Genomic DNA, 13,883 nt, shown 5'->3' on the forward strand with positions numbered 1-13,883 from the left:
CCCCCTCAAAGGTTCTCTTTGTGTCTGTACAGTCAAAGAGGTTAAAGTAGGTGGAGCTGTGCCCTTTCTCTCTCTCACACACACACACACAGACACACACAAATACAGACGAATAAACACCCACACTGCAGCCCACAACTATTTCTGTCAAAAAAACGCTGATGCACATTTCCTCTGTTTGTTGCTAGGGGAGTCCCATCTATGTGGGCAACAATGGGGGAAATTGTTGCTATGTATAAGATAGCCATGAGAGAGCTTCAGACTCATTGGGGGTCCAGCTGCTGTTCGCCTTGTCCCATTGTGTGTATTCTGAGCACACGGCGAGGGCACTTTATCTCACTAGAAGTTGCGAATACAGAAACAGGACATCTGGACAGCAGCGAACCTTTTCATTAGCAAGAGAATCATGTCTCATCTAAAGTTACAAACGATGCACTCACCCTCTGAGGCTCAGTCCCCAGAAGAGGGACAAGTGGTGTCGACTTACCTCACAATCTCACTAAAAGACTCTCGCAGGTAACTCTGACCACCGTAGGCCCCTATGCTCAAAAATTCCTGCTTGCCAGCAACAGCTGCTCCAGGCAGACCATTTGACAAGAATGAAGAAGCAACCGTTTGCGAGGTTATAACAAAGCAAAAACACCAAAAACTGTACACAGCTGAAATTGGATGACTTGAAATCCAATCAGATTAGAGTAAATAACGAGTAGTTTGAAACCTGATAGACATCCTATAAAGAAAAGCACATTTGTTTCCTCCTATTATAAGAATAAAAATATACTAGAAAGAAATTGTTTATCATAAATATCTATAAAGGTGCACAGAAAACCATTTTTAGCAAATTCTCTCCTGTGGCCCAGTGGTCCACGGTGTTAACTGGTCAAGTGTACCGAGCACAGCTTCTGTGGGTTACAGAAGAACTTTCCTCTAAAACTTATTTCTTTTCTTCTTCTAAGGAAAGAAGGCTATACTCCGTGCTGAAGACAACAGCGTCCTTCACAAACCAGCACAATCTGGCTCTAAGCAGTATTATTCAGTGAAGTAGCCACTGAGGACCCGAGAGGCATGTGTTTGTCAAACTAAGGACTCTGACATACTCTGGAGCATGTTTGAAGGTAGTGGTACACACACTCGGACCTGGCAATGAGTGGCCTTCATTTATTTAAAAAAAGTCCTGACAGTTTATGAATAACCCTGGGTGATCGTGGCTCAAGAGTCGGCAGTCCGTCTTGTAATCGGAAGGTTGCTGATTCGAGCCCCGGCTCTGACAGTCTCGGTCGTTGTGTCCTTGGGCAAGACACTTCACCCGTTGCTTACTGGTGGTGGTCAGAGGGCCCGGTGGCGCCAGTGTCCGGCAGCCTCTCCTCTGTCAGTGCGCCCCAGGGCGGCTGTGGCTACAATGTAGCTTGCCATCACCAGTGTGTGAATGGGTGAATGACTGAATGTGTAAAGCGCTTTGGGGTCCTTAGGGACTAGTAAAGCGCAATACAAATACAGGCCATTTACCATTTTTTTATTGCTTTTGGCCATTTTAATAATAAGACCTGCCAAAACCAATGCTCCAGACTAGGGCTGGGCCATATTATACCGTTCACGGTAATACTGGTATAATGTTGGGCAACGATAGGAAAATGAAATATCGCGATAGAATATGAGTAAAACGCGCATGCGCAGTGCCTTTGTTTTCATACGCACATGGCCGATTGTTGAGTGAAACAGATGAACCAGAATTGGTTTGTAAAAATGGTTTAACTTCAGTGATGTGGAACTGGTTTGGTGTTTGTCCGTCAGATACACGACAAAGCACATTTTTTTGCAGAACATGCAAGCGGCTGTCCTTATTGTCGTATTTGTCGGACTAAGATGCTCTTAAATCTGGGAGTAATCTGGGTCCTAAACCCCGTATTTCTCAGGTCAAACAACACTGCAGCGTCACTGAGAGTTAAAAACTGTCTAAATTCTTTCATCTTTAATAAAACGATCAGCATTGCTGCTTTACCAGGTGTAACTATGAAGTTTAACTTCCAGGCATCCATGAAAACAAAATTTATTACATTTAACGGAGTTAGAAGTTAGCAGGAAGCTAGCGGAAGTTAGCTCGCTAGTTTCGCTAGTTACCTAAGCATGATATTGCATGTTCTGACTGAGAGATTTCTGAAAAAATTCAAATGTACAGCTCTGCTATCACTTCCAACATAAATGAAAACAGGAAACTAAACAGCAGTGACGTTTGTAGGGTTACTGAAGTTGGGCTAGCTGGTATATAATGATGTGCTACGTGATCGCTAGCGACACAGCTATGTTAGCATAACATAAACAGTGAAGCTGGAGGACGAACACTAACACTTTTCCACTTATAAAAGTTAACCTTAAGGTTCCTGATAGTTGGAGACAAATTCAGTCGCATGGCAGGATGCTGTAAACGGACCAAACTTCAGTCAGGAGAACAACTGAGATAATCCATCCACAATACAAGGTTAGTCATTAATATACTGCAACAACATGGGAATAGAGCAGCTGCCAGAGAATTCAACATTAATGAATCAATGGTACAGAGGTGGAGGAAGCAAGAATGAGTTGAATAAAGTTTGATTTATCTGACTGCTTTGTTTCGCTTAATGTGCCTTATAATCCCGTGCACCTTATGGTCCGAAAAACACGTACTGCACACTGCAGTTTAATGTTGCAAAGCACCTCTTATTAACTTCATTGGATATTATACATGGTTATGCTCAGTATATGTCAGCCCATTTCTACTGGAAATGCCTTTTGGTTAAACTTTCAGCAAGGAATTTGCATTTGCACTGTTACATTTTTATAAAGCTTTAATGTACATATAAACCAGCTTCTTGTTTAAGTGAAAATAAATGGAAGGTTGTCTTTTTGCACTAGTAATGTTGTGGAGTTGTATTTTGTCTCGCATCAATTATATCGTCAGTTATATCGTTATCGCAAATTTTCAAATATATATCGTGATAAATATTTTTGGCCATATCGCCCTGCTCTACTCCAGACACTCAACTAACTATATTTATAGTGGAACAGAAGATATTCATTTCTTTTACAAAGACATTTCCAAACTACATGATAGGTTCTCTTACAGAAGATCTGACTTAAAAAATCTCAAACTCTTAAAACAGTAAATTTCACAACCAAAGTGCTGCCTTTTGGGCTCAGTGGCACTTACATTTTGCAATCGTGCCACAGTGCTCAAACACCAACCCACACCAGGTAAACTGATCTGACACTGCAGTCACCTAATTCATTCACAAACAAGCTTTTTTCTTCCTTTTTCTTTTTTAAAAGTTCATCATGAGAAGTGCAGGATGATAACAATCGCAGTTATGAATGTGCCATTACTGCACGCCAGTGTGCACATCGTTACGGTTATTTCTCATTCGCTGCCTCTCAGCCACGTTCAATGAGATGAACATACAGTGAACAACCTCAGTTATTCACTCTCATTATCACACTGCTGATTGGAGCCTATAATTAAAGACAACTCTTTCCCAGCACTAGCTCAGGTCTGAACAGGCTGCCGTCATGCTCTGAGAGTCTAGTCTATTAAGAGTGGTGCTGTTTTGTTTATTTTGCAGTTCCTATAACCTGAATCTAAACCAAAAAGGGGGAAAACATTTTTTACATTTCACAGAGGTGTCACCTTTCGAATGAATACAAAAAGAAAATCACGACACTTTTGCCGAGGTTCTTCTCGCTCTCGTGCCCATGTGAAGTTTCACCTCTTCTTTCACATGGGCTGGGCAACTCTGCGCTGCAACAGAGACTGAGGCATCATTAGTGGCCCATGCTTCCTCCTGCATGGCTCTCCATGTGAAACACAACATTACTCATCCACCCCCAGGCACCTGAGAACTGCACAGCACCAATCAAGTTGCTGCACAGTGATTCACAGTGTGAGGAGGAGACTTGCATAACAGTCAGCTCCATATTCTGTTTTCTTCCAGCCATTCTTACAAAAATAAATAATTAAATAAATGCACAAAATCCATTTTATTTGTGCAGCAGTTCAGGGTTCAGAGCGTTCAGAGAGCCCAATGAATCAGTTCGTGTCCACAAATTCTTCACACACAATGCCTTGACCCATTTCATTAGACAGGAGTGTATGTGCTCTGTAAACATTGCGTGGTATAGATGTGGGTTCATTAAGAATATAGAGAAGCGGAAGCTAAAAAAATAAATAAAAAACCCAAATATTAAGGTGATCATGCTAAGAGCATGCCATACACACGAAGATGACTGATGGAGAAACAACAGCTGGAAAAGGAGGTCACTTTGTTTTTATAAATTCTTGAGGTCGTGTCCCGATGCACTGCAGCAGCACCGACTCTCCTCCAGCTGACACGGGAAAGCAGACGGTGGATGACTGCACACAAACACGCTCACGCAGCCCTCTCTATTAACTTCAGCGAGCCGCAGCTTTCCCATCACCACCACCTACTTATCGCCGCTATATGCAAACCCTACCTTCGGAGAGCTCCAGATCCAACTCCGCCAGCTGGTCCCTGACCTCTTTAGGCAGAGCCGACAGATCAACGCCGCGGTCGGCCATCGTTGGAAGCACAGCAGCCTGCGGGATGTTTGTGAAATCTCAAATGACAGCAGGTAAGATCCACCATGAAGCTCAGAGGAAGAGGTGGGGGGGATTTTAAAAAATCAAGATGTAGTAGTCGTGTTGTTTACTCCATCTCCGCGACTCCCCGACACCGCCATGACTGTGGGAGATGGGAACAACTCGCCAGAGGAGTCCGTCAGTCACATGACCAGGCTTGACGGTAATTGCCGTGACAGGATGGTGGGATGAAAAGCAGACTCTCTGCTCCCTCTGCTGTTGTGTTTTTACAGCTGGGAGAAAAAAGAAAAGAAAAAACAGCATTCCTGTCGCCTCAGCTCACCTGCCACCTTCCCCTCAGGTGGGTGCTAGCTCGAGTTTGTACAGGTATTTTCATGCACTAATGGTGGAAGTGGCGCCAGGTTTTATTGGAGATATTTTGTGTGATGTTTCAAGGAAATATATAATCCCCCGTGGATTGGGGGGGGCGTATTTTCCTAATAAAAAATAGATAAATAAAAACAAAATATCTGAATAAAAAAATGTAATGTTCACTTGCACACTTAACAAATTTAACAAATTTAACAAATTTTTCAGGCTGCATCACTTTTTATTTATTTTCCACCTATTCCAAACAAAGATGGCGCCGGAAATCACATGTACGCACTCATTTTAAACACGCTCGCCGGTCAACTCCGTAGTCACACCTTTCTAGTACCAGGTTGGTCGGTCTTTTGCCTCCAGAACTGCTGATTCAACAAGGTGCGTCACATTCCCAAATGCGCTCTGCTCCATTGACATCTGGTGACTGTGGAGGCCATTGAGTACAGTGGCAAGCTCAAGAAACCAGTTTCAGATCTTTGTGACATTTCACACTGTCTTGCTGGAAGACAGTGGCATAAAGAGATGGGCATAGACAGAAAGAGTGGAGTTTAAACAGTGCTCAGTTGGTTCTAATGGGCCCAAAGTCTGCCAAGAAAATATACTCCATGCCATTTACACCAGCAGCAGCAGCCTGAACTGTTGATACAAGGCAGGATGGAGCCATGTTTTCTTGCCGTTTCCACAAAATGAAAAAATGAGTCTCATCAGACCTAAGAGCCAATCTTCTATTATCCAGTTTTGGTGAGCCTCAGTTTCTTGTTCTTTACTGGCAGGAATGGAACCCGCTGTGGTCTCTGCTGCTGTAGCTCATCTGCTTTAAGATTTGTCGTGTTGTGCATTCAGACATGCTCTTCTGCATACTTCGTTTGTAACAAGTATTTACTTGAGTTATCCTTGCTGTCAGTTCAAAGCAGTCTGGTGATTCTATTCTTACATCCAGAGAATTACTGGATGCTTTCACTTTTTCAGACCAGTCTCTGTAAAACTTTAATAGACTGATTCTTATATGGCGTCACTTTATACAACTTACCTTATTCACTTATTCATACAAGCACTTTTTATCCAACATTCACACTCCAATGGATGCATCAGAGCGCAACATGAGGTTAGTATCTTGCCCAAGGATATCTGGCATACAGACTGGAGGAGCCAGGGATTGAACCACCAACTTTCCGTTTAGTAGACGCCTCCTGAGCTAAAGCCAACCCAAACTTAGAGCACCTGGTATGCCAAGGCGGTCTGCCATCAAAGTACTAACCAGGCCAGACCTGCTTACCTGCTTAGTTTTTGAGATCAGACAAGATTGGGTGTGCTCAAGGTGGCATGGAAATAACCATCTCTAGGCTGGTGTGCTTGTGTGAAAAATCCTACTAGATAACCAGTTTCTGAATTACTCAGACCACCCCCACCTGACACAACAACTCTGCCATGTTCAACGTCCCTTTAAATCTAATGATCAGTTTGAACTTCAGGGGTTCGTCTTAACCATGTCAAGCCCTGGTGAGATCTGTGTGCAACTATTTTATTTGAGTAAATACTGTTAATTTGTATAATTATAATAATATTTATATAACAAACAGAATTTGTGTTTCTATGCATCTACGTTGTTGTCCTTTTGGCCAGGTTAACCAACCTATTTTGACAGCAGTAAAGGCAACACTATGTTTAGAGTTATGTTTCAATCAGTGGTCTAGATCCTGCATTTAACACCCTTTAACTTGTTTTTGGTTTTCCACCAACCAAAAAAAAAAGTGGAAATTTTTATGCCATTGTTTCATCAGCTGCACCCAAAAAGATGCGATAAGTTTAATGAAAAATGACTTGCAGGCTTAAAAGCAGCTTACTTTTAACCCCAACATACTATTACTGAAGCACAATTCAGGTTCGTTAATTTATTTTTATTATTTGCTCAAGACAACTTATTCATTAGTTGAGACTGTACACAAATAATGTATCCCATCTTGAGGCCTGAGTAAACTCCTTCCAAGACATTTTCCCATGTGGATTCACTGTCGCTAAACACTTAAAAACTGTCCTCTTTACAAATTAAGGGCAAGTACTATTACATGAATTGGGGGGTGGGGGTCTAACATACCCACAGAGCAAAAATAAACATCTTAAAACAAAGACATGTTATAAAAGAGCAACAGGGAGGGGGGCAATATGATAGTCTTGGAAGTACAATGCCATATAAAATAAGCTGCATTTTAAAACTTGCAATTAAAAAGAAGCACCGTGCACAAGTATTGAGTCTACTTCATTATACAAGACGGCTCGTCAAAAGGTGGAAAGCACACAAGACCAGGACACCTGTAACTCTCTAAAAATGCACACTAATCACAAATCTCATTCACTCAAGAATACTTATCTTCACATTTGCTTTGGTCACCTCATAACTTTAGCTTTTAAAACTCGACCAAACACCCACCACCCCCTCAGCAGCTGGGCTACACATGTCATCTAAATGCAAGAACATCGATATTCAATAGAAAAATATATTGCACTAGTCTTTCCTCAACTGAAATGCATGGGTACTGGAGTTTAAAAATCTACGTATGATTATCATTTAAAGGCCGTCTGAAGGATCAAACTTTTCAAGTGTGTTACATTAGGACCGAGGATGGAATCCTTACAATGATTTTTGCATTGATAACAATGTTAGAGAACCAAAAAATAACATGAAAACAGTGAATAGGATGAATCACAAACAGTGGTAATCTTCACCCTTAAATACTCCATGCAGTCAATAGGGTTTCATACACAGGACTAACATGTCATCCATTCTGAATGGGTTAAAATACATGATTTAAAAAAAAAAAAAAAAAAAAGTGTCAGGCACACAATCACAGGGTAAACAGTGAACACCATCTACAATTTGGTTTGCTAAGAACTCAGCTGACTAAAGCGACAAGTGTATTAACTCAAAACTGAAAGAACAGGTTGAAAACAAAACAATATAAACACTTTCCAGGCTACTGCTCACTGCATTCAGCTCTCCTCAGACTTTCACTGCATTAGCAAAACATTATCTGACTAACATATCCGGCATAAAAAATCTTTTCTTACACATGAAAAATACAAGATATTTTACAGAAAAAGTGTCAGCCTGGGAAGGACAAATAAAAAGAAAAAAAAGAACTCATCACAACCAGTGTGTAGGAAGAAGGTGGACTGCAGTGGCTTTGTGAAAGGAAGTTACAAAAAAACGATGTTTCTGATTCAGATTTTTCTTCTCGAGCCTTTAAACCTTTCCCAAGTGTCAGAACTGAACAAGAACTTACCCCAAACCCTGCAGAGTGAGTGTCTGACGTGTAATTCATATTTACATAGAGAGAGTGACGAAGCTTCAATGAAAAAGGGAGCCTGCTTGGAGTGGAGGGCTGATGGAGGCACTGTGCCGCGTCTTTGTGTGATTATCGGCGACTGCGAGGGAATTGGGTGGGTGTGGAAGTGGATCTTAGTTTTGGGGTGTGGGTTGGAAGGGGAGAGGGATTTGAGGGCAGGTTCCTCTTTTCAGAAATCTTTGCACGAGTCCGACCTCCGAATGCCACTCGAGTTCATTCTGGTCTATTAAGTGTCTGCGGATCATCTCGGGGCGGACTGCGGCTGCATTGCCATGACAACCCCTGCAGCCTGGCCTGATCCCATGCCGGCCAAGACCGACATGGCCACCGCCTCTGCAGCCCGCACGCTCAGCCCGTTGATGGTGGCCCCCGGACTTGTTGCCGAGGGCGACGGCACGTGCTGAATGACTGCCGCCGGGGAGCCGATGGGTTCAGTGGAAGTATCCCTGGAGGTTTCCTCTCCTCCTGCAGCTACAGACAGAGAGAGCAACATTCACCCTTAGAGAGGTGAGCGAGTAAAAATAATGCATTAGATGGGATGAGGTGACAGATGAATCCTGGCACAAGTAACACAGTACAAGAAGTCTGATGGTCAGTTCATTATCTCAACTGGTTACCTAATAAAGCTGCCTTCTTCTGCATAATAGTGACAGGGCAGTCCTTGTGGGCCAGGAGAAGCTGCTTCAGCTGTGCCACCTCATTCCTCAGATGGGTTACTTCATTCTGACAGCAGCACAAAAAGAAATACAGTACATAAATCATTCCCATCATGCCCCGTTATTGCCATATCACCACAGAAACCCATTTATGACCGCCAGGGTGTTTACATGCTTGATGTTACGCCCTGGAGACGACTCACTGTGAGGGAGACGTTCATGTTGGCCAGATCGTCTGCTTTTTTCTCCAGAGAGTTCACCCACAGCTTCCGCTTTTGCCTGCAGCGGGAAGCAGCTGCCCGATTCCTTTCCAGAAAACGCTGCCTCCTCTCGTCAGGGTCCATCTCTGCTGCTCGCCGCCGCCTGCCCCCTGTTGGCTGAGCAGGGGACACCTGGAGAATGAGGAGGGGGTAAAAGTTGGCTACTTGTAAACCCAAATGTGATCAGTAAGTGGGGGAAAACAGAACAACTGCATCAGGAACTCCTGACATTTAACAGGGGTAAAAATTCAGGAGTAGCAGACAATTTGGTGCCCTTAACTGTCAAATTAAAGCATCCAAACCAAAACACACTAAATCCAATGCTCATGCTTGACTTAAACTGACTCGGCCTTTATTTTGCATACGTGAGCACAAATTTTGGACAAGCCTGACATTCTGCTAAATTTTTCTCTTTGATGCCATCAATAATGTGAAAACTACAGCTGTTAGCATTGAGTCTCATTAAGCTTTTTGAGGGAACATTCAAAGGTTTTCCTTCATCACACACATTTAACAGTCTATAGTCCTAGGTGTGCTCTAGGACCACATAACTTGTATGATATGTGCACTACCTACCTGTGGTTGGGCAGGTGATGGTGCATCAGAGTTTTGAGAGGGCTGCTGGCTTTGTTCCTGTCGCTGTGGAACAGCAGGGATGGATCCTGACCCCCCACTGATGCTATCTTGTGCTCCTGGGCCCTGATGAGTTAGAGCTGCCTTCAACCGCTAAAAAGACACAGAGACAACACCCAGGTCATGTAAAAGTTTTATAAATGTCATTCGTTTGTTTATGTAAATGAAATGTTTAGCCAGCAGCCTACAAAATGATGAAAGTACAACTGATGGTCTCACCATCTTTGCCTCAGAGTGAAGAGTATAGCCAGATGGGGAGGATGAACCACTGCTAGCGCCTCCAACAGGCGGTCCTGGAATCCCAGGGATGTTAGGCACTGTGTTCACTGGCCTCGCAAGCTCCACATAGCAACGAATATCCATAAAGTGGATGAGAGGGGAAAAACCAAAAGGATATGTTAAAATTCCATCCCAATTACAATTTGTTGTATAGTTTTTCATTTTTCTGGAAAATATCTTACAGATATAACTGAGGTCATCTGCACAGGACTGGGCAAGAGAGGAACTGCCTGTCCATTAGGGAGGTGCCTCACCAGTGTATATGAGCCTGTGGGAGAGCTGTTGGCCAGATTAGACATTTGTAAATAGGTGCTTCTCCACTGTGTTCCCACTGATAGAGCAGAGATCAGGCTTACAGTGTTTCACTTTTCCGATGAACACTTTTTCATGAGTTAACTGTACAGAGCTTACACAAGCAGCATGAAGATGTGACTCAAAAGTTCTCAAAGTTAAGCTTGGCTTGAGGAACACGCAAGTCTGGAGAATCGGAGTGGTGCAGAGCTGCAGCTCTCCAACACCTGCCTCAATTTCCATAGTAGATCAAGACACATACGATGATAGTAACCATACTTCTTTTGGAAATTAAAAAACAAAAAGATGCTAAACTGTGGTACAACACAACAACTGCTTACTGTAATCCAAGTCTACGAATAAGAGATTCGCTGATGAGGCAGCTATATTTCTAAGTTTGGGGTGAGTGTCTCAAAAAAGTTTAAATATTGGTAGAGAAACAATTTGTTAAAAGAGAAAAAAAGTGATGCTTTCTTTTGCACAAAAAACTGCAACAGCTTTACAATGGCCATAAATGATGGCTAATAAATAACAGACGCAGAGTCTAAAAGGCACTTTATGGTTCAATAAAAGTGACTGACAAATATAGACTTTCTAATTAATAGGAGCATATCTCCCCACCAGGTAAAAATCAAACCGCCCCATCTTTGATTTCTGGTTGGACTGGATTACTGACTTTCTTGCTAGTTGGTCATGTGAAATTAGACTTATAATTTCTACATTTTACCAGCAGTTAATTCATTTTAAGTTTTACAAATTGTCAGCATGGTCCAAACAGTAAAACAGTAAAGCAAACCACAGCAACCTAAATTATTTTACCCAAGCTGTCTGTTGGAGGGTGGAGCTTGTGTGATGACGGAGGTTGGAGATGGCAACGTGGGGTGTAGTGAGTCATTACTCATGTGAAGGGGAAGAGAACCAGGACGCACAATAGTTGGAGTGGGAGCAGAGCTTGCCACGGGCTTTGTGTAGATCTCCTGTTAATAAATTAAGCAATGTAACTATTTTTGTGTGTCCATCATTTTTACGTGCGTGCAAGGACAGCAAATTACAACACAGCTCTCACCCTAGAGTCTCTGCTGTTTTCTGACATGCTGGACGAGGAATCAGGAGTTCCAGGAGGAGAAGAATCGACTTGTAAGGGCCCCTCATCCTCATCTTTTACTTCAGATGGTGTTTGTAAAGATGCGGCCTTGAAGACCAAAAGCAAAGATGAGAAGATGAAAGCCTTCAAATTTTATCTTGAAACCAGCACACTGCGTGATCTACAGTAACCCTGTCTTTCTCACCGGGTTTTTCGTCCTCTGATCATCTTCCTGCGTTTTGCAAAACTCTTGCTCGAAGGAGGTGGCCAGCTCATTGAACAAACCGACCTCCTCACAGTTCTTCAGAAAACGTGTGGGAGTGGGGGTTTGGTCTGCCAAAAAACAAAAAAACTGTCAGTATTAGTGGACAAAAATATCACCTTCAGACACAGACTATTATATACAATTCATCTATTCAGAGCACTGACCACCTCCTCAGCACAGATTAATTTAAAAACAGACAAATGGCGATGCCATTACCTGCAATGATAACAGAGTCTGTCCTGGCAGGACCAAATTTTAATGTCATTTCATGCTTGTGTTTGTGTACTGACAGGTGATCTTCATTTGTGAATCTCTGCAAAAGACACCACACATGACATTTAAGGAATATCAAGACAGTTTTAATCCTGATGCGAGATTAATAACGCCTGGTTTCCACTATTAAAGCAATGTTTCATCATACATTACACAGCACCTTATCAGCAGTCGTAATTGGTGAGCTAAGCTGGGTTCAGTTAATAACAAGAGAATAAAACGCAGAGATTCAGACTCCTATGGCTGTTTAGAGTTAGGGGTATGTCTTAAGAAATCATACCTGCCCACATCCTGGGGCAGTGCATACAAAGGGCCGGTCATCCGCCATCTCAGACAAATGATCTGTAAAAGAAAGCAACAAACACAGCAATGTCATCCAATTTATTAGGCGATAAACCAGCTGATGTTCAGGTTCCCAAGACATATTGCATAAGGGCACCAGATATGTTACTACCAAATGTTCTTAACCTACAGCCTACAGCATCAGCTTAAGTGTCATGGAGCTGATAAGAACTACAATCTAAATCGTCATAATTTACACGTGCCTGCTCATCTGTCACCAAAATCACAATAACATCTGGATAGGAGGGACACAGGCCGAAGACTGTGGGCCTGTTTTGAGCATTTCTTTAGACTCGGTTGGGTATAATGTTGGACTAGCGTTCAACGATGAGGCAGCAAGAGCCAAAGCACCTCACCATGCAACCTCCACTTAACAGGATCGAGTCACTGGCGTTGGCTATTAGCGCTGTCGATGTAGTCCGGCTATGTAGTTAGCTATAAGACATGGGTTACAGACTGTGGACAGGACACACAGGTTACCAATCCATTACTGGTTAGCTATGACTTAATGAGAAATGGGCCGCAAGGTAGCACATCCACATTGCTAAGCACGTGAAATACTGTTTTCCACAACCTGACATACGTGTCATTATAGCGAACATGGAAGCTAACATTGAACAAACTCATTCCAAATATCAGAAGGCGCGGCACGTCTAGCAAATAAAGCTGTTTAGTGCAAGTACAATCCCCTAGCTGAGCTCATGCTAAGTGCTAATGGAAGCTTCGTTAGCTTGCCTTAAGTTACACTAACACGTCCGCCAACTTAGTAGCTAGCATTACACGTTAGCACGCTAATGCTAAATAGTGCCCATATACCAAGCCACGACTGTATGAGCGCGGTGCATGCCTTATGAATATCCAGACACATATATATACACACATTTTTTTTCTATAAATGACGATTTACATTACATTTTACTAAAGTATGCCCTAAACTTACCCCACGTTTAGACTGCCTCTTCACTCCCCCCCTCCCAGCTCCGGACAGCGCTGCTGTGCTGCTGCTTGGCCGTTGTTGACACTCTTGACACTTCCATTATCCAAATACCGCGAGAGAACTTGGAAGAGTTATTATGTAACAGGATTTCTCTATGCGGGAGGAATCGTAGATTTTACACGAAATAAGATTGATATTATATGAATCATTACATATTCCCTGACTTTTATCTCAATGTGCCGTTATGTCAACTCTACATATATATTCCGCTGTGTTCGCGTCAACTACCAGCGAAAGCTATGAACACACCCACTGAAGACTAAGCCAAACGCGCCTACAGCAGTTACATAATGTTTATTTCCGGATGTTTACTTGGCAGATGGCATGTTGAAATCCTTGAACAGATTTTGTTTTCTGGCTTAAAACACAAAAAACCAAAACCAAATTTAAAAAATAAAACCTTTATTTTTTTGAATACATCAAGCTACTATAACTCAGCGCATAAACCAATGTACTCCGAAAAATGTCCAGCCCATTTAAAAAAAAAAAAAAAAAAAAAAAAAAA

General features: G+C 42.5%; 2 protein-coding genes across 7 annotated transcripts in view; both read right to left on the reverse strand.

Annotated features, from left to right (window-relative positions):
• Nucleotides 1-4,771, reverse strand: part of dip2bb (disco-interacting protein 2 homolog Bb) — a 43,927-nt gene extending 39,156 nt beyond the window's left edge. For all 4 annotated transcript variants that reach the window (XM_005739620.1, XM_005739618.1, XM_005739619.1 and 1 more), the window contains exon 1: nt 4,486-4,771. In XM_005739620.1, coding sequence (XP_005739677.1) covers nt 4,486-4,570 — 85 coding nt within the window. In that variant the 5' untranslated portion in view covers nt 4,571-4,771. The remainder of the gene's footprint in view (nt 1-4,485) is intronic.
• A 2,060-nt stretch (nt 4,772-6,831) lies between these two features.
• On the reverse strand, nt 6,832-13,635 carry atf7b (activating transcription factor 7b). 3 transcript variants are annotated; one of them, XM_013912551.1, is made up of 12 exons: nt 13,322-13,635; nt 12,320-12,381; nt 11,983-12,079; nt 11,707-11,834; nt 11,484-11,609; nt 11,237-11,394; nt 10,309-10,405; nt 10,067-10,186; nt 9,791-9,940; nt 9,158-9,331; nt 8,916-9,021; nt 6,832-8,769 (listed from the first exon to the last, which is right to left on the reverse strand). In XM_013912551.1, exons 2-12 carry the CDS (start codon nt 12,365-12,367, stop codon nt 8,540-8,542), a joined length of 1,434 nt encoding a protein of 477 aa, XP_013768005.1. In that variant the 5' UTR covers nt 12,368-12,381; nt 13,322-13,635; the 3' UTR covers nt 6,832-8,539. The 3 variants fall into 3 exon arrangements, with proteins under 3 accessions (XP_013768005.1, XP_005739678.1, XP_013768006.1); XM_005739621.1 differs by having other exon boundaries at nt 9,158-9,346; XM_013912552.1 differs by having other exon boundaries at nt 8,701-8,796; nt 9,158-9,346.
• Nucleotides 13,636-13,883: the final 248 nt, after the last annotated feature.

This window comes from Pundamilia nyererei, unplaced genomic scaffold, assembly GCF_000239375.1.
Source record: "Pundamilia nyererei isolate P.nyererei 1_Seehausen unplaced genomic scaffold, PunNye1.0 scaffold00092, whole genome shotgun sequence".
Lineage (NCBI taxonomy): Eukaryota > Metazoa > Chordata > Actinopteri > Cichliformes > Cichlidae > Pundamilia > Pundamilia nyererei.

Excerpts from the sequence above, each read along its gene's own strand:
- atf7b (XM_005739621.1), bottom strand. The coding sequence starts at position 12,367 with ATGGCGGATGACCGGCCCTTTGTATGCACTGCCCCAGGATGTGGGCAG. Across the intron at positions 9,347-9,790 it reads CATCACCTGCCCAACCACAG|GTGTCCCCTGCTCAGCCAAC; the intron begins GTAGGTAGTGCA and ends CTCATTCTCCAG. Across the intron at positions 8,770-8,915 it reads GAAGAAGGCAGCTTTATTAG|CTGCAGGAGGAGAGGAAACC; the intron begins GTAACCAGTTGA and ends CTCTGTCTGTAG.